The 12,415-nt window shown below is 35.6% G+C and overlaps 1 protein-coding gene across 2 annotated transcripts in view; it reads right to left on the minus strand.

The window, feature by feature from the left end:
- ADGRD1 (adhesion G protein-coupled receptor D1) overlaps positions 1-8,229 on the minus strand; it is a 129,652-nt gene extending 121,423 nt beyond the window's left edge. The window contains exons 1-4 of one of the 2 annotated variants that reach the window (XM_071762963.1): positions 6,212-8,229; positions 6,086-6,122; positions 3,934-4,017; positions 998-1,093 (exon numbers count right to left, since the gene is read on the minus strand). In XM_071762963.1, coding sequence (XP_071619064.1) covers positions 998-1,093; positions 3,934-4,017; positions 6,086-6,122; positions 6,212-6,280 — 286 coding nt within the window. In that variant the 5' untranslated portion in view covers positions 6,281-8,229. The remainder of the gene's footprint in view (positions 1-997; positions 1,094-3,933; positions 4,018-6,085; positions 6,123-6,211) is intronic. The other variant, XM_071762964.1, reaches the window with a different exon arrangement.
- Positions 8,230-12,415: the final 4,186 nt, after the last annotated feature.

A 12,415-nucleotide genomic window follows, 5' to 3' on the forward strand; every position in this document is an offset into this window, starting at 1 on the left:
AATGTCCGTTTTTAATGTATCTTATTATGTGAGAATTATGAAAATGGTCTATAAAGCAGATAAGAAATGGCTGAAAGGATTTAGGGTCATTTGAAGTTCATTACTAATAGAGTTCATATTTGCCAGCATATTTTTACTGTTAGAGAGGTAGAAAAATGTTGGGTTTGGTATTCTAATATAAACCTCCTATCTGAGCAGCCTGAATGACAGCTCTACCATTTCCACCCTTCCCCTTGGGTCAGATTTTCCAACTAGATGTGAGTTAATACCTAATGGTAGAGAGGACAAGAGATCATATTTCAACTGCACCTACACAAGTATCAATCTTAGTGACTTAAATTATTTTAAGATTATAGTGCTATAGATGTAACTAGATTCTAATCTGTCAGGCTTCTGCCTAGAAAGCTGTAGTTTTCTGGGTTTTTTATCTTCTCATGTGTTGATGTAAAAATAAGTAAACAAACAAACAAACAAAAACGGATTTACATGTGCAGATTTTTCCTTGTGTTTTGTTTTGGTTTTTAATATTGAAAAAAAACGCATTTTAATCAAAGATGTCCTGACTGACAAGGCCTTACTTCCAGGCCTTGCAGATTTACTTGCATTTGTCTTTATTAATGTAGCCTTTAAAAATGACTATGAAATGGTGAAAAACAGATGACTTCTTTTTCCTTTTAAGTCAACCTATTTGTTCTTATGTTCCTCTGAAATGTCATCTGTTGGTTTTATGCTCTATATGAATATTTCAGGTTGTGGAGGACCAGATGCCACCCTCCCATGGGCTGCTTAGCATGGGGATAACTCTCCCAGTAGTTCAGAATAACTCAGGTAACATTACAAGAGTGCTTTTTCAATTGTGTAAACCAACATAAGCATAAACAGACCTTTACCAGGTGACCACTTCAACCAAAATTCTTGTTAACCTTGAATCCAATGTTATAAGAACCATCCAAGCTTGACAAATGCAAAAAAAAAAAAACCCCGTATAAATCCTCACCTACAGTTGCAGAGAAGTTAGAGTAGGCAGAGTCATTGGTATATACAAAGGTAGAGTTATGGGAAGGAAGCACAGTGAAGTTGTGGATTCTTAGAGCTGGGTGGAACAACAAAAGAAAATAAGCAAATAAGCAAAACAATGAATAAACACAATCAGTAATGAATTGACCAGTTCATATCTCTCAACATAGCACACATCACAGACTGAGACCGCTCAGCCTGGAGAGGAGAGGGCTCAGGGATCTTATCAATGTGTATAAACACACAACAGAGGTTTTAGAGGTAATGACAGACTATCCTTAGTTGTGTCCAGTGAATAGATAGAAGGCAATGGGCACAAATTAAATTACAATAGATTCCATCTAAACACAGGGGGAAAACTCAACTTTTTTTATAACTGACAAAACATTTTTATTCTATAGGTCTATTTTCCTAACTTTGATAATTTAACAGGATCTTGTAATTATTTATGCTGTGCAGGCAAATAGAGCTTGATAGAAAGCCCATGGAAGCAAAAAGACATTGATTTGGCATTTAGACCAGCTGAGATTAGAGAAGAGAAAGGCAAATTTAAAAAAAAAAAAATAAATAAAAAAAAATAAAAAAAAACACAGCACCACCACACAAGGGGCAGATGAGAGACCTGAACACAACCACATCTTTTTTCTATTTACTAGACTTTAAGCTGATTGTTTCCTTTCAATTGTTTCTGCTGCTGAGATTAAAAAAATTAGTTTTCAACGTGCTCTCTCAGAACAAAAATGCATTGAGAGATATAAATCTGGCTTCACACACAATGAGTCCAACAAATAAAATGGATTAACACGACAGACAGATTATGATGCTTCAAGAGTTTAAGAGGAGAAACATGGAATGAAAATAATTGCATGATATGGTGAGTGGAAAAACAAGAAAGACTCTAGCAATAAACAGAAGAGTTGTGTAATCATAACTGTAACAAAAACAAGCAAATTGTCACTTGCATTAGATTAACAGAATAAAAAAATCTTGTATATCAAATTCAATTATCATATAGATACATAAGTCCTCTGCTTGAGGCAGTTGAAATATCACCTTTGTATTACATGACACAACAGAAGAAACTGAGAGGAATCTGAACTATCCACTAAAGCATTAAGTAAAGAATTCAGTGTCAGAACTGAACTTCAGAGAAAAAGACTTTTGCTTACTAGCATCCTCTGCAAATAATAGTGAGACAAAGTCCACCAAACTGTTTTTTAGCAAAGTCACAGAGCTGGCTCATTTATAAAGTTATTTACCACAATGTCATAATAGAAGTCAAAGGAGATTTCTCATGTGAGCCAGTTCCTTTCTTGTAAGTGAAGGTTTGCAGGATTAGGAACTTTAAATGTTCTGCTTTAGCTCTCCCAAGACACTACTGAAAAGACTACATTATTTCAGCAAAATTTAGAAACCTAACATAATTTGAAATACGAACTAACATCAGTTGTCATTTCTCCAAGAGCTATATTTTATATAATGCTTTCAAGCACTTTGTTGTAACATGAGTGCCAAAACAGTGCTAGATATGGAGTCCTTTACTCTTGAAATTGTATGAGGTGCCATGTCAGAAAATTACTTTAACACATTGATAGAGAACTCATATGGCAACTTTTGTAAGCCAAATTATGGTTCTACTGAAGTCAATAGGAATGCTGCCAGTCTTCAATGGTAGCAGAACACTGCCTATATTTATTCCTGGTCAGTCCATTTAATTTCTTTAACAAACTTTGTATGAAGATGGATCAAAGTTTAAAATACTTGAACACCTCTGAAATAAAAGGGTTTAGATATTCATGGAGCTTTTTCCCTCTTAGAGACTGATATTGTCTTTTTTGTATAATAAAAAACAACTTTGTACTTTTGAAACACTTAAAAATTTTTCATGTAAGGTTTTAAAGGTCTCTTATGCAGTGGTCTTTCAAGGTAAAGCTTTAGTATATGGTACAAAGGTATATAGTCAGCAGTACTAACACAGCAGCTGCCCCTTGCACTAGTACAAAAAACAGTTTAGCTAACTGCCAGGGTAGTCAGCCACAGTGTGAGAAATACTGGTAAATATACATCCTCCCAAATTGGAATTGGCTAACATATCAGAAGTTTAAAAAAACAGGACATGTGAAAATTACTATGGGACCTTTGAGTTTCAGGAAGAGGCTGAGCATAGCTGAAAAGTCCATCAGAAAGGAATGGACTTGTTCCCGAGAAGTTCCACCACCCTTTTTTTCATCCTGATGTGAAATATCAGGACCAGAAAACTGCTGAATCCAATCAGGCTGCTATTTAATATCAGTCCCTCTGGGATCCTGCAGTCTTGACAAAAGACTTTTAAATCAATGAGCTCTGCCTTACAAACCTCTCCTGATTTTGCTCGACTGGAAAAAGAATTGGAACACTGCAATACTGCTTTTAAAGAAAGACCCAAAAGCAAATAAAGATTTGTAAGAAGTATTTAGGTATGAGCTAAGACTTCCCATTCTATAGATACCTACATGTAATTTTTCAAAAGAGTATGAAGAAGTTAGGCATTTCATGCCAATGAGAAGCAAAAAAGAAGCAGGTATCTTCACTGATGGCATAGATGAATATCTCAGTCACTGAGTGTATTAGTGCATGTTATGTGTGTACCAAACCAATTAATAATAATGTTATTTCAATGACTCTTTGGATCATAAACCTTTTCTCTTTATAACCTTAATAATCCATAGACAGCCCATAAAATGTCTGAGAATATAAAAATTAGTTCACAAATACAAAAGAACTTGGACACAGGAGCAGTGCAAAAACATTAACTGAAAATATCTCAATTTCAGTACAAAACCTAACCCCTTCTTTTTCTCCTGCTCCCTTCCTATTTACAGACTGCCTCAAACTCATGTTATTGTTATTGTCATTGTCAATGAATCCTTTGTCTACCTCCATTTGTATCCCGAAACTCATGAATTCCATCCACATCTTCCAATGGCCAGTAATGGGAAGCTGATGCCAGAACTTTGAACCCTTTCAAGAAAGAGGTAAAGGTTATTGAAGTAAGGGACAACAAGGAGTGTAACAAGTCTCTACAGAAGAGAACAATAAAGGAGGTCAATAATTTAAATACAACAAGATAATTTATGTAAATCAAGTATGTCACATAAGCAAGATCATAAATCAAAGTGGCACTGTAGATAAAAGCCATATATCTGATTGACCACTGCAGAAAACTTCCCTTAAAACTCTATTCATTTTTATCTTAATTGCACTTAAAATGTGTAACAATCTCTGACTCAGACTCTGCTAGTGTACCAGGCAGCTTTCATTGAAGTAATAGTTGAGGAGCCATTCAAGAGTCATTTCAAGATTTTACCCAGATTTTAAATACACTGTGGATAGTACAAAGCACCAAGAAGGAAATGCACCAGGGAGTGTTTAGAATCTACAGCATGGTACTTCTGTTGCTGCTTGCTTCCTGTACAGGCACATAAGAACTCTGCAGTTCAAGGGAGTAGGAAAAAACTTCCAGAATCCCAGAAATATTATTCTATCTCCAAATAGAATGGAGATAGAAAAATCAATGCAACACTATTAGTAAAACACATAGAAGACAAGAGTAAGGAGCAGTACTCTGTTGGAGGAGCTGCACCATGGAGGAGAATATAGGTGCTAGCACAGTTGCTATTGCAGTCTAATCTTCCTGACATCTACAGATAACTCTCACCTTAGAGTCATACAGCAGAACTTCCTTTAACAGGAGGAATTTGATGTTCCTCAAGAGAAAGGGTTCCAGAATAATAAGCAATGTATAGAAGAGAGTTCATTCCTCCCCACACAGTGTTAGCTTTCCTTCAGAAGCTTCTCCACTACATCAAAACCAGAACTCTGTGGTGCAGATAAAAGCATTTTGCTTTCCTAGGTGTCCTTCTCAGCAACAGGTGGACAAGCAGACAAAAGCAAAACATCTGCTGCTTTCCACTGGCAGATTTATCCACACGGCGTAAATGATGAGCTTGAGCAGATTTTAGAAGATATGACTACTCAAGCCTGACCATCAGCCCTGAGAAGACCTTATAAAAAACAAATACCTGCTGCCTCAAATTCAATTTACACTTGCAATATCCTTTCAATAGGTAACTATGCTGCATTTAGAACAAAATCGCAGGACTTTATAGCCTAGTTCAAATCCAGAAAGCATTGCTCAGTTATGCTAACAGACTGCAAAATAAATGTTGTGTAACTTGCCCCCTTCCCGCAGGATTTTCCCCCCACCATTCCATCAGCTAGAAGTCAGTGATACTCATCTATAGGAAATTAGACTATATTTTTGTTTTTTAGTAAAGGTGGAATAAAAGAAATTAACTGGCCTGAAGCTACAGCAATAGCAGGCAACATGGCTTTTCCACATCACTCTGTATTTTATTCGAAAATTATTACATATGGTGAAAACTTAAAAGCACAAAGCCATACATGAATTGGTAAGGAGTAAAATTGTACTTGTACACCACCATGAGGCTTGAGGTTAAACTATTTTTATAAACAGAAGAATTTTGCAGTTACACACACAGACCCCAAATAAGCTTAGAGCAAGTTTTTTTTACATCAAAAACAGATGAGAGATTCTTCATATGCTCTATAACTGATTTAAACTTAAGCATGAAAAAGAGCAGATGACTTGAAGACAAGCCAAAGTATTGCAAAGTATATGAGCTGGCATATCTAACTGCAAATCATTGAACTGAAAATGCTGAACAGTAAGACACCAAGGAAAAAAGAAAATACTCTGTGTATAAGTCTGATTTAGAAACTCAAAAAACTAATAACAAAAACAATGTATAAGGGCTTTCTATATATCAAATACAAGCCATTTTTCTCTATATTTGTAGAATATCTAGTAGATAGGTTACTGAATTTAAAATGACTGGGACAGTCTTATACTTCAGACTTTATTACATTTATAATATGGAGCTGACATTCAAACATAGTATCACAGTTTCTTTGGAGCTACTAAAAAAAAAAAAAGAAAAATACAAACTGGAAAAGCAAGTAAATATTTAGGCACATTATCATAAAATGTAAATAGAACATTCCTTACCTGGATGTTTGGGTAGCTGGGAATAGCTTCCACACACCTGCACATAAAACATATAATGAGACATAGGCAAAAATTGCTAAGAGGAATCTAAATATAATTCAATTCTGACCAGGTTCAGAACATTACCTGATATTTGTACTGAAATAAAATCAGCAAAGAATAATGACAACAGAGCAGAGGTAATAAATTCTCCATGGTCTATTTAAGGTTTAAAGTACAAGTGAAATTAAATTCTTCTAAGATTTCAATCATAAATTTTCCTTTGCTACTTTTTGTATTACAAGAGACATTTTCCATGCAGGTTCAAAATTCTGTTCCTTCAGGGATGGCAAAATATCCTTCCAGATGCTTTAAGTAGTATTTGCTCGCTTCACACTTTGATCTCTTCATTTAACTATAAATAAATTACCGTGACTGGAAGAAAATTAAAAGAAATGTTCATCAGATCCGAAAGTTGTAGTGTTCCATGGAAAGAAGTCAAATATTTCTGTTACAATCTCTGCCAAAAAGAAAAGATCTTGTTTTCAACTTTCTTCCTGCAGTTGCCTTTTCCTTTCAATTACTTTCATGCTGAAAGGAGTCTGAAGCCAGTTTTAGTTTTGCTAGCAAGAAAATGCACTTCCTTGTAGCAGGCAAGACGTAGAACTCTCACTATTTCCTCAGAAACTCAGCTGAAAAGAGTTGCTGACTCCTTGCTCGTCCAGCTCACATTTGCACCTCCATCCCAGATCTTTTTGGGTGGAGAGCAAGTCTGAGTGATGTCATGCTTTCTTCTCAAACTTTGTCCCATTCTGGTACTCTATTTATATCCCACTGCTGCTTCTTTTCTGGGTCCTAACACCAGCCAGCTAGGAACAAGTGGAAACAAGTGAATGTGCTCCAGCAAACAGATAAAAGAGATTACTGCTCTTAGCAATCTGCACACTTGTAGAATCAAAGCCAAAACAAGTGTTCATCATTTAAATACTTAATAAAACAGGCTTTGGACATAAATTTTTGAAAGAAAGCTAAAATCTATTTATTAAATTAACACATTGTATTTCTTTCTAAAGAAGCATGACCTTTTAAAAAATATTGATTTAAATCACATGGCATAGGGAGGGATTAATTTTACTACATCTCTATCAAGAAAGGGAAACTGAGGCATTAGCCATTTCACTGATTTGCTCAAAATTTCACAACAAACCTAGTAAAAGAACTAGGTAAATAGTAGTTGCCACTGTATTTTTTATTAAAAAGCACATTTAAGTATTTTTATAAGAGCCTCCAAATTACACTGTGAACTATGTCACAAATATTAATAATCATTTTATACATAAAATAGAAACTACAATTAGCTGGTATTCTTCATTTAACCTGCTCTCCTGTGGTAAAATCTTGTTTTAAGTTCCCACCAAGTTCTTTATTTTCAGGACAATAAACCGAATCAGATTTTAAATGAAATTTTATAAGCTTTTAATCCCTGTTCACCTCTCTCCTGCATTTCCATATCAACCCCTTCTTTATCCTCATTAAAGGTGATGTAGGCAAGATCAGAAACTAAAAATTAGGATACCATGCTAATATCTGAATAAAATACAAATTATTTTACTTACCTTGTTCTTTGTCAAAAGTTCTGTCAGCAGAATTTATTTTGAGACCAAGATACTTACTCATGCAGTGAAACATTCCTGCCTAAAATCAATACACAAGACACACATGCTAATTCCCCTCTACAACCTATCTTCTGTACTTTAGTTATCCTTCCCTCCTCACCCAACCATTTTGTCAATGTTGGCCCCATCTCTTCAGGTACTTATATCAGCCAATGTTTGCCTGGTTCCTTTTCTTAGCTCTATTACATCCAGTATATTAACCCTCTACTTAATCACAACATCTGCACCAAACTCTGATTTGATTATAACTTTTAAGATGAAAGCTTTCCACTGACAATTTATATAGAGATTATATAGCTGGAAGCCCAGAAAGTCTGGCAGTAGCTGTGGCCCTTATTTACCCAGCAGGCTCCCAATATGTATACTGAACTTCTAAAGCTTCTGGTGGTAACTATCTGCTTGCAGATAATTGGCAAGTAGACAGGACTCTAGGACCCAGGGACTGAAGAGATAAAAATTTCATTTTCTAAACATTAAGACATGCGTTCTTTGTAATGTTATATATGTTATATATGTTATCAACATTTAATATCACAAAATTTCAGTATTGAAAAAAAAACACATTGTTTGTAACCCTGACTTAGGACCTACAACAAAATTTTTTAAATTTTGAATTTGTTTGAATTTCCTGCAAAAAATTTAGCTTCCCACTGAATTATACCCGCCTTAAGTTTTCCTTATTTTCTGCTGGGTTTTTAAGACTCTTTCCCTCATTTGTGTTTGCTATAATCTCCCCTATAACCAGAAAGAAGAGGAAGAACTCTGCAAACCCTAAGAATTCTGCATCACATACTGACAAGTAGAACTTGGGTAGAAAAATCCTGAGAGAAGCAAAAACGTAAAAGGAGAAAGACAGGAATTTGAAATATTCGCCAAGAGGGGCCTGTCCAGGGAAAGAATATGCTTACCAAAACAATTGTGAGAATCCATGCAAACATGCTCACTGCCAAAAATTTTTGTGGCAACAGCAAATTGCAAGCAGATATCAGAGATTATTTGCAGAAACAAATTCTGAATTTATTCCTGTGATCCTCTGGAAACCTGATATGAGAAGTCATACTGCTCTCACAGCAGACAAGAGGCAGCACCAGGCAATCCTGCGTGCAAACCAGAGTGCCTGATCCAACCCTCACAATCACAGTGGATTGCTCATGAAGAACCTGCTGATGAATTAATGTTCATTTAATGTACTTGCATGTCAATAAAAGCACAAAGGTCTCCATATGCTGGGTAACTGGGCAGCCCAGGCTAAGCCTGCTGGAGAGGTTTCTCCTTGGTAAAGCTCTCTCACTCTATTAAGGGAGCAAGGAAGAAGAAAGCTGTGATTCTGTGTACTGGAATAGGTCTGTGAAAAGCCTCTAGATTTTCTGTCCCACTTAAGCAGAGAGAAGCAAAAAAGCCAAGGAGGAGCAGCTCTGCAGCTTGCACATTTGCTGCTAGGTAGAATGAGTTCCCTAAACAGAAAAGAAAGGCTGATGGATCTGTAGGAACAATGCTACCCTGCCAATGCACATCTTTATACCAGGGTATGTTTTGCCATGTCAGTTATTTACTCAGAGAACTTTAAAGCAGCAGTTTCAGAGACAAAGTAATCACCTGTAACACCTTTGCAATCTTACCTATACAAATTTATTCCAATGTAGAATTGAGTCCATAGCAAAGAACAGTTTTGGGTTTGCTTTTTTTTTAATTAGTTTGATGATAAAGAAGTCATTCCTAAACCTACAAACTTGGTCTGGAGCAGGACTGTAATGATGGGAAGGTCTTGCACTAGTGCTCAGATTGTACTGAAAAGAACAAACTGAACAGTTCAGATTAACGAAAAAGCAAACAAACAAAAATCCTGGAGCTAATTCAACAAGGCAAACATGGAAAAACATTTTTCTAATTAAGAAAATGAGACGTTACTGATCAATGCCAGAACACAAAATAAAGTTTTTGGCAATAAAATTGAGGCCTAATCAGATGAAAATACTTTTGTCATGCTATATGTGTAATGTTAAGCTGATTTGATTTATGTTTTTTTCTGAAAACATTAAGAGCCTCATGATTCAAAGACCAAGTAATCAGGTGAGTAATACCATACAATAAATTATACATTTAAGTTCTCTTTGGATGATAATGAAGTTTTTTGATTACTGTTCGTATTATCTACTTACAGTATCATCCTGTTCAGTAGACTTCTTTGTATTGTGGTATTTTCCTCAACTCCTTACTCCATGCACTGAAGAAAACACTTGATTTTTGCAAAATTAATTAGACTTTTGTACAAATCCCAAAGATTTAATTTCATCAAATCCTTGATTAGCTGAGCCTTACCAACAAGCTTCCATAAAATCAGTTAATTGTATAAATAAAATGTTATACAAATTGGTTTTTATGTGATTAAGCCAAAAACTTATTTGCCAAAAAGTCACTCCCTGTAGCTGCATATTTATTTGTATTGTTCAGGTAGACAGATTTTCTTAATTACACTAGGATTTCCCCAGTGATAAAGTTTTTCTTTGGAATTTTTGAGAATTTTTTCCTGCAATCTTAATTCTCTTGCTCTCCTGGCTACAAAAACTCAGGAAAGTTTGCCATGACAGTTTCATTGAACTGCTTAGGGAAACAAGTGAAGAATACACCAGAAGCCAATCTGCAAATTACTTTTCAGAGGAAACATCTGAGCCTATTATAGATGTACATATTAAAGACTTTTTATTCCATGGGGAAAAACAGAGTTCCTCTCTTTTGTAGTTTCTTACTTTAGATCTAAGTGGCAAAAGCAATGAGAGGGTGGGGAGAGAAATGAGAGAGCTGGCTAAAATGTTTGCAGTAGCTTCCAAATCCATGCTCTTTTAAAGATCTGAGGAGTCATCAAGTATGAAATGCAATCCGTTAAAGCAAGAAAACTGATTTCCAGAATTAAGATCCAGACTAAGCCTCACAATGTCAGGTGCTGAGTCTTGGAGTTTTACTATTCCATCTATAGAAGAAGGCTGATACATAAATCAAACCCTAGTGTAAATTCTCTTGACCACTGTGACTCATATTGGTTTGTTCCTAACTCTGCTGTAATGCTAATAAGCTGAGTGGAGAAATCACTTGCATCTGTTGGCTGCAACGGCCATCCCAAAGATCCTAAAAATCAGAAGACACACCCTGGAATCATGGAACTGGCTGAAAACATTTTCAAAACAAACAAAAAAAATCCCATTTCTATCTGCCACTGGTTTTAATGCATACCACAGGACAACAAACTAAAGTAAATCAACCATTAAAAATGTGATTTTTGACTATGAAAATAGATATGATATGGAGAAAGAAAAACATCCCATTTTCTTTTTCTTGAGGATATGTCAATGTCTCGGTGATTTTTCACATGCTCCTCAAACCACTCTCTTTATTGGATGCTAATTGCAGCTAAAGACAACTTCTTCAGATCCTTTTTAATTACAAATACTGATTTTTCAAGAGATTAAGTGTTTCCCTCTTTATCTCAAACTCAAAGCTTTTTACTAGTATATGCAAAGTCAGCTGGGTGAAAAGGAGATAGAATCAGGGAACACCTACCATGCTCATATCTCCAAGATTAAATAAGGAAGAATCATTCCTGCAGTTAAATCAGTCCATGTAAAAATGGCATTATAAAACTTAACAGGTCAGATTTTAAACAGCAAGTGATATATGCCATGTATTTCAAAGTAGGATTTATCCATTGGTCAGAGATGACAAATTAGTCCTCTGCAAGCAGTAAGCAACGAGTAGCAAGTATTACAGAGATAAACATCCCAACCTAGGTCAATATAAAAAAAAAAATACCTTCAAAAATTTTTCAAAACATAATTAACCCCCCAAAAATGGCATTATTTTCTTCTACTTGTTTTACAAAGGCAAAAGAGGGGGTTGTTTTACCTATTTGTTTTAATGTGCATTTATTCCACACAGCTGATATGTAATAATTACAGTAAAAATAAATGTGTTTTATATATGTTGTACCAAAGCTTCCACATCAGCACATGGTCTCAGTTGTACAAGGCACTGCATATACACATTTCAAAAAGCCTTTAACCACTTGCAAAAGCACTTGCAAAAGCAGTCATCTGAAATACTAGGAAAGAGTAATAAAACAGTTAAATGATTTATACCCTGGGGCAAGCATTTTTCTAACTGCAACACAGAACGTTACCTGACTAAATCCCACTTATCTTTTTATGTTACTAAAGGTCCCTGCCGTTTACTGCTAGAACAGCTGATCTGGAAAAATCCAAATTGTTCACCTACAAGAAAGTGGCAGAACACTCTGACAGGTTATCTTCAAGTTGCAGGGTTGTTAAGGTACATTTTCTTAGGGAGCTTCTTTTAAATTACCGCAGGGTCTAGTGAAGTCAACTGATCTGTGCTCAATGAAGCACAGGGATGGAACAAATTAACTATTTTTCTGTTAGGTCAATTTCTTATCTTTAAAGCTTTTTGCCATGGTACCTCACCAGCTCCACCTGAAGAGCTTTCAAGCAAAGCATGGGTGCATGACCAGTCTCTTGTGTATGGGTGCAGGAAGTTCTTGCAATTTGTTGGGTAACAAGCTGGTCTTACTTTCAATTCTCTGTGGTGTGAAGTTTTCATTTCCTAGGAGTTTCAGCATTTTCCCCCCCTTCTCCAGTCTTTCTTCCCCTCCTACTGCCTTTCTTCT

The sequence above is a fragment of the Heliangelus exortis genome, chromosome 19, assembly GCF_036169615.1.
Source record: "Heliangelus exortis chromosome 19, bHelExo1.hap1, whole genome shotgun sequence".
In the NCBI taxonomy this organism is placed as follows: domain Eukaryota; kingdom Metazoa; phylum Chordata; class Aves; order Apodiformes; family Trochilidae; genus Heliangelus; species Heliangelus exortis.